The sequence below is a fragment of the Pseudonaja textilis genome, chromosome 3, assembly GCF_049901715.1.
Source record: "Pseudonaja textilis isolate UNSWEBS1 chromosome 3, rPseTex1.2, whole genome shotgun sequence".
NCBI lineage: Eukaryota > Metazoa > Chordata > Lepidosauria > Squamata > Elapidae > Pseudonaja > Pseudonaja textilis.
The window spans coordinates 103,935,390-103,942,851 of NC_141992.1; the positions used below are offsets into that span (position 1 = coordinate 103,935,390).

The 7,462-nt window shown below is 40.9% G+C and overlaps 1 protein-coding gene across 1 annotated transcript; it reads left to right on the plus strand.

Annotated features, from left to right (window-relative positions):
• The first annotated feature begins 346 nt into the window (after nucleotides 1-346).
• LOC113454138 (flavin-containing monooxygenase 5-like) lies at nucleotides 347-5,665 on the plus strand. Its single transcript, XM_087932004.1, has 3 exons — nucleotides 347-722; nucleotides 1,401-1,473; nucleotides 4,897-5,665. The coding sequence occupies exons 1-3, from the start codon at nucleotides 437-439 to the stop codon at nucleotides 5,240-5,242; spliced, it is 705 nt and encodes a 234-aa protein (XP_087788130.1). The 5' UTR covers nucleotides 347-436; the 3' UTR covers nucleotides 5,243-5,665.
• Nucleotides 5,666-7,462: the final 1,797 nt, after the last annotated feature.

The window sequence follows — 7,462 nt, forward strand, 5'->3', positions numbered from 1 at the left end:
CCTTCACTCATTCAAAGATTTTAAAGTTCCGGTATCAGTAAATCCAAATATTAATTTTCAAATTTTATTTTCCACCTTGACACAGCCCAGTCCAGCTATAATATACCTGTTTGGTGTCAGGGTTGTATATTTAATTCTTTCAAAGACAAATTTCTTCTTCCAGCTTCTTCCTTTTCACTACAAAGCCACTTCATCTGTCAGAATTTTTTCTTAATTACTTTGTCCGCCACTTAAATCCACTTTCATAACGATTTTAAAAGTTGTATTTTTGTGATCACCCTTTCTAATGTTGCTTTTGGAAGAGTTTCTATTGATATTATGTTAGCTCCTTTGGGTATCACTATCAACGTTTTGTTTTTTCTCTTACAGATTTAGCAGCCAGCATCCAACTGTCAATGATGACCTCCCAAATTGCATTATTTCAGGGAAAATTGTCATGAAATCAAACATCACAGAGTTTACTGATACTGCTGCCATCTTTGAAGATGGTTCCAAGGAAGAGGATATCGATTGTGTTATTTTTGCTACAGGATACAGTTTCTCATTTCCTTTCCTTGGGAACGTTATGAGAGTTGTTGAAAATAATATCTCCTTATATAAGTTTGTCTTCTCACCTCAACTGGAGAAACCCACACTAGCAATCATTGGTCTTGTGCAGCCACTGGGGGCCATCATGCCCATTGCAGAACTGCAAGCTCGCTGGGCTACACGTGTCTTTAAGGGTAAGGTCTTTCAAAGTTTGACTGGATCAAGGTTCTTCAAACTTGGCAAGTTTAAGGCTTGTGGACTTCAACTTCCAGAATTCCTGAGCTAACATGGAGGAGGAATTCTGGGAGTTGAAGTCCACAAGTCTTAAAGCTGTCAAGTTTGAAGACCCCTGGTCTGGATTATCAATGTACTAATCTTGGGCACTGGGTTCACTATATTTATCATGGTTCACTGAAGTGTACTGAAATAATCCAATTGCTTGAGTTTACACAACATGCCAAATGATAAGCAATTATGCCAGCTGAATTATCATAACAGTCTGAACAACACATCAAGTGAAACCAGCTATACTTTCAGAATGAAAATTGCAAACCAAGCTAGAAATGATATTTTGATGGTACTGGGCATTTATTTTCTGGCATTAAACTATTTATCTAATGAGAGCTGCCATTGAAGAAATTTCCTCATATGGACTATCTTCAGAAATCTTCCTACTTGATCAGCCAATCTTAATTACGAATAGAATATCATAGAGGAAAAGATGATTCCATCCATTCTGGATAGGATGTTTTAATTTAGCTGAATAAAAGTGTTTTCAGAAATTCTTTGTTTTCATTTCCCTGTCTTTAGAAACCTTCCTTCCTTTAGATCCATGAAAGTATTGTCTCTTAATTTTTGACCCACTTTTTTAGGGCTTGCTGAGCTGCCATCAACAAGTGAGATGATATCTGATATTACTTTTAAGAAGTTTTCCATGGCAAAAAGGTATGTGTTTCAACTGTTGAAATGTGTATCAGTCTTCTAATACTTTAAGCATAATAATTGGTAAACATGTTGATTGGATAGGTGATCTTCTGTCCTATAACATATTTGCAGACTTTTCTAAGCAGGTGACACTGTCAGGCTTCCCGACACTAAAGCCTCTTAAGAGACATCCATAAGAGGCAGAAACTAAATCTTTACTATATTTCAGAACAGTCAGTTGATATTCACTGAGCCATTGAGGCTCTGTGACAGATTTTTTCTTAGATGAAATCCAGCATTTTTCCCCATGTCCATTCTTTTCATAATGGAGCTCTGAGAACTCAGGTGTTTATGCACTAAGGCCCAAAGTATGAGAATCAAACAGGGTGAACTTTAAGTCCTAGTACATGAGGGCAGTACAATATTGTTTCCATTACCAGGACTTGATGGGATGAAGCCCATGATTAGAATGTATTGTTAGGATATAAATTGTTTAAAAGAAACAGACCTAACAAAGGAGGTAGAGTTACATTACATGTAAGAAATCACTGACTGCACCTCTACAGAAATGCACAAAAACGAAGATGAAAGCCTTTTTTCAATGCATTTGGGTTAATATAAGATCACCTTTATTGTCACTTTTTTCTGTCAACACATTGGCACACACTCACCTCCCGCCCTCTCGCCCCACCTGCCTGCTCAACCCACCCCACCCAGTCACTCCTCATCTTGCTTGCTGCGTCATTGCTAACCTACCTTCGCCTGCCATTGCTGCCTACTTTCTGCCGCAGCCCTGATCTCCCTGGGTGAGTTATTGTGCAAGCCCTGGTCGAGTCGACTCCTGGCATGTCCTACCTGTTTCTGCTGCCACAAGCCCCAGTTGAGTGCTGACTCCCAGTCCCGCCTAGGCCGCTGCGCCCCCCCCCATCTCCGGGCTTGATTGGCTTGCCTTTGCTGCCAGTGTCACGTCTTCATCACGTGCGGTGCTCGCAGTGTGGCTAGCTAGCTGCCCCGCCCCACTGTACTCAGCCTCGTGCTGCTTCCGATGCTTCCCAGCACTTCCTGCCCCTTCCCACTGTTCCCGGCATTTCCAGGAACTTCCCATGTTTCCCAGATCTTCCCGCTTGCCTCTGAATGCTGTCTGAGAAGCCACATGGCTCTGCTGGCTGAAAGAACGGGGAGGGCGTTTTTCCCTCTGGCCGGGAAGCCACATGACTATGCTGGCTAGGAGGATACTTGCCTCATGCAACATTGCCCACCTCCCTTGCCAGTGTGTGTCAGAAGAAAGGGAAGCAAAAAGTTCAGCCAAGTCTTCTCCTCTTTCTCAGGCATACATACAGAGAATACCTTCTGCAAGGAGAGGGCGCGGAGTGGGTCCCTCCGGTGCCATGAGATGTGCGCATGCTCTGTGTGTATGCCCGAGAAGGAGGAAAAGTCTTGGCTGAACGTTTCTGCCTCCCTTCGCAGAGCTGCTCAGAAGGCAGCAGGACCTTTAAGGTACTTCGATGCAGGAGGGAGAGAGGGACCATAAAGGAACAGGCAGGCCGCAGGAGCTGCCTTCTGAGCATCTCCACTGGGAAGGAAGGCAGAAAAGTTCAGCAAGTCTTTTCTTCCTTCTTGAGCATACACACAGAGCGTGCACACATCTCATGGCGCCAGGATCTTCTGTGAGGAGACGGCACATGGACGAGTCCCTCTTGCACCATGAAATGGGTGCACGCTCTGTGTGTATGCCCGAGAAGGAGGAGAAGACTTGCTGAACTTTTCTGCCTCCCTTCGCAGTGCGAAGACAGCTGCCGCAGTCTGTCTCTTTAAGGTACTTCGATGAGCTGGTGCGGTTCTTTACTTGGGTAGCCCAATGCCGCCACAGTGCCTGCAGTAGCAACAAGCAATGTTGCAACAATGAAGTACATTAAGATTTGACAGTGCAGAAATTGGTCCGTACGAAAATAGTGCATCTCTGAGGGGCTTCTGATCAAAAAAACCAAACAAACCAACACCACCCCAAAACAAAACCCATTCGGCAGGCAGACTCGGCAAGCAGTCGCAATCTTCAGATTGGTTTTATTTTGTCAGCCCAAGCAGGGGGCGGGGAGGTACGTAGGGAATTACCCTGTCTCTGCAGCATCGGTCATGTGACTGAGTGGACGTGGCCAACTCGACATCACTCACAGCAAGGTGCCACCCCACCATGCCATGAGTGACATTGAATTGGCTACGCCTACCCAGTCACATGACCACTAGCCACGCCCACAGAACCGGTGGTAGTAAATTTTAAATTCTACCACTGATTATAAAGTATTATAAAATATAAAATACAAAGGAAATAGAAAAGCGGTGGGCAGGAGAGGGGAAAGAAAAGTTAGAAAAGATAAGAAAAAGAACCATTGACCTCTGACTCTCTCTGTTACAGTAAAATAAGGCATTAACATCAAATCACATCACAGCTTTTTGCTTTTTCATAACAATATGAGCAAGCCATTTCTATAAAAATCTATCAGTCTAATTAGTAAAACCCAAAGTCAGAGTTTCAATTCTTCTCCACATCAAGCACAAAGTTCAGAAGCAGTCTCCATGTGGAAACAAAAGTACTTATATTCTTTTCTTTAATCAAAGTGGTCAGTTTTGCCATTTCAGCCAACTCCATCAACTTCTGCTACCATTCATCCGTAGAAGGAATCGAAGCGTCCTTCCATCTTTGTGCATACAATAGCCTTGCTGCTGTCAACATATATAATAACAAAGTTCCAAATTTTTTCTCTACTTCTTTTTCCATTAAACACAAAAGGAAAATTTCTGGTTTCATTTTCATCTGCGTTTTCACATTTTTTTGTATTAAAATATGAATCATATGTTTATACATCTTAGATAACGTACCTGTGTTAAATACCAACAATACGTCATCTTATAAATTTGTTCTTTTAGATTGTAATTTAATGTGAATTTTAAACTCTTCACATATTTTCCCATTGTTCAAGTATTACATTGTATCCAAAGTTCCTTGCTCAGTGAATCATACAATATTCATTTTCCAAATTTAAGTTCAATAACATTTTATTGATTTTAGTAATAATATATTCATCGTTGCCACATAATGAAATTTCCAATTCATTTTTAACAAAGTCAAATCCATTTTTTATCCAGTTTAAACCTTTCTCTGAGGCTAGGCATCTTCTAGGTATCTTCATCCTTGCAGTCCCTGTCCTCTGGAACATCTGCACTAAGAAACACTTGGCCCCACTCCCATGTTTAAAAGAGCCTTGAAAATCTGTTTTCTCCAGACCTTGGGTTTTCTATGCTATACTCTTCTTCATTGGTTGTTCTTTCTTTTGCTGTTTGAGTTTTATAAATTGTATGTTGTTATTGTTTTTACTATAAGCCATCCAGGCATTATAGAGTTGGACTGCTTTGTTAATCATTTCTCCTCCTGCTTGTCTTTTTTAGATATGTGAAAAGTCAACGCCACACCATCCAAGTGGACTTCATAGACTATATGGATGAACTGGCTTCTCTGATTGGGGTCAAGCCCAGCATATGGTCCCGGTTTATCACAGATCCTAAGCTGGCCCAGGAGCTTTTCTTTGGGGCATGTACTCCGTATCAGTATCGCTTGCAAGGACCAGGAAAATGGGAGGGAGCCAGGAAAGCTATCCTGATGCAGCATGAACGGATCTTGAAACCCTTGCAAACCAGGCTAGTTACTGAATCAGACAACAATGCCTTAGTGCCCCTTTGGTTTAAGTTAGTTGGCCTTCTTCTCCTGTTTGCTGCAATTTGGGCTTATTTTTAAGTCCACAGAAGTCCTATTCTCCTAATGCCAATCCCAACCTACATAGATTTTGGCATTACAATTTCATCTTTGTGCCTTTAATATTAAGTCTGCACATATAAACAGACTTTATTTCTCTAAAAGTAGCAATATTTTACTATATTGTGTGTAAGTTTCACCCACAAATGATTGTTAATATTTCTTGTTAGGGGACAGTTTTATGTTATTCATTTTATTGAGTGTACTTTTATTGGTCAATGATAATAAAGCTCCGTCTGTTTCATACATTTCTGTTATCCTTCTATTCATGTAAGTCAGTTTTGCTAGATGAGAATGCATTTTCTTAAATGTAAAGCAAAGTAATCTGCCTAAGTATAACCTGTATTACTTGGAACTTGCCTAGAAATGTCACTTTCCCTGCAATAAAATATTTGTAAACAGAGAGATGTTGTAACTATATCTGAATGGAGCAAAGACATAAAAAAAAAGACTGGGTAATTTTTAATGTAATGTACCTGTTTCCTTTGTTGCCCTAGATTCTCTGATAGACTTCACACATATTCTAAGTCAGAGGTCTCCAAACTTGGCAACTTTAAGACTTGTGGACTTCAACTAAAATTCCTCAACCAGCATAGCTGGCTGAAGAATTCTGGAAGTTGAAGTCCACAAGTCTTAAAGTTGCCAAGTTTGGGGATCCCAGTTCTAAGTGGTAGAAGTGGGAATGATGCTCCAGATGGGAGAAAAACTACATTTCTGTACCATTTCCCCACCCCTCAGTGTTTGCCAAACAGCGTAAATCATTCTCTGTGAATTTTTCAGTTATAATGAATCCAGTTGGGTTGTGTGTGCAGGAGGTGGTAGAAAGACATGTTTAAGAATATGGAGTGTTACAGTAGTATCTTGGTATTCGACTGCTTCAAAACTCATCATATTTGATACTCCATGCATTTTGACATGAAAATGTTGCCCTAGTATTTGGCCTTTGTTTAGTAGTCAGTGCTAATGGGAAGAGTGGGATGGCTGTGGGGAACAGACAAGAAGTTAGCCATGCTAGGAAGGTCACTGACTAAGAAAAGGGACAGAGAGAAAGTTCTTCCCAGCTGAAATAAAGGGTTACAATGGTAAGTCACATGTTTTGGGACTTGTTTTTTTAGAACCCATCACACCTCCCAGAACAATTAGTGCCTAGTACCAAGGTACAACTATAGTGAGAAAAGTTGAGGTAATAGCAATATTGGCAGTTTGAAACAGATAGTGACAATCAGTTAAAGAATAACTGGAAATAATTCCTTTCAGAGCAAATTCTTCTCCCTATTTTGCCATGATTGTGTCACACTTAAAAAATTAAGAGTATTAGCAAGAACTACTGATAACACAGTTCAAGTTTGAGTTATATGTTCATCTTTATTGCAGTCAAGAACAACCAAGTTAACAAACAAAATATAATTCTTAACATAAATGAACACCCTCCTATTGAAAAATTAAGATGTACTCTGTTGGGTATATGGATACTCCAACTGGTTTGGGTTGAATAAATATGTAAACCTAGGATTAAGTGCTATGTAGCTTTAAGCACAAGAAACTGCAATGTCATTGTGGGTGCGGTTGCAGGCAGCCATATAGGTAGGAGGGGAAACGTAATAGCCCCGGCTTCTGGATGCAACTGTCTGAGTCCGGCTATTAGATGCACCTGGTTACTGTTCCTGGTCTGCTGCCTACTGTTATTGGAACGTCTATCTGCTTACTTTGGAGGCTACTGTGCCAGATACCAAATTCAACTGAACACAAGGACTGTTTACTGGTGAGCTGAGGATTCAGCATTGTCTTGAGAGGAAGGATCGAAACCATCCTCTGCTTGTGTATACTCTTGGGCCCAGCCTCTCTCTCATTTGGCTGCCTGGCTTGACTGCTGCTGTGCACTCAGCTCGGGGGTTTATCCCCAAACACTAACATTGGTTATGGGCCCAGCAGTGTGCACAGACTAGCTAACCAGGATATACCAGTGAGAGTTTTGGTCAAGAGTTACACATTGCTGTAAAAACAAACTGTTTGTTAAATAGTTATTTTTCTCCAGAGCAATGGCACAAGTGAATTTGCCAAGTCTGTCCATGATATCCAGATTAGATGGAACAAACTATGTTTCATGGTCAATGAAGTGTAGTTTACTACTACGAAGAGAAGGCTTGTGGGACATAATAACAAACCCACCAGATGTATCAAACTTAAATCCTAATGATGAAG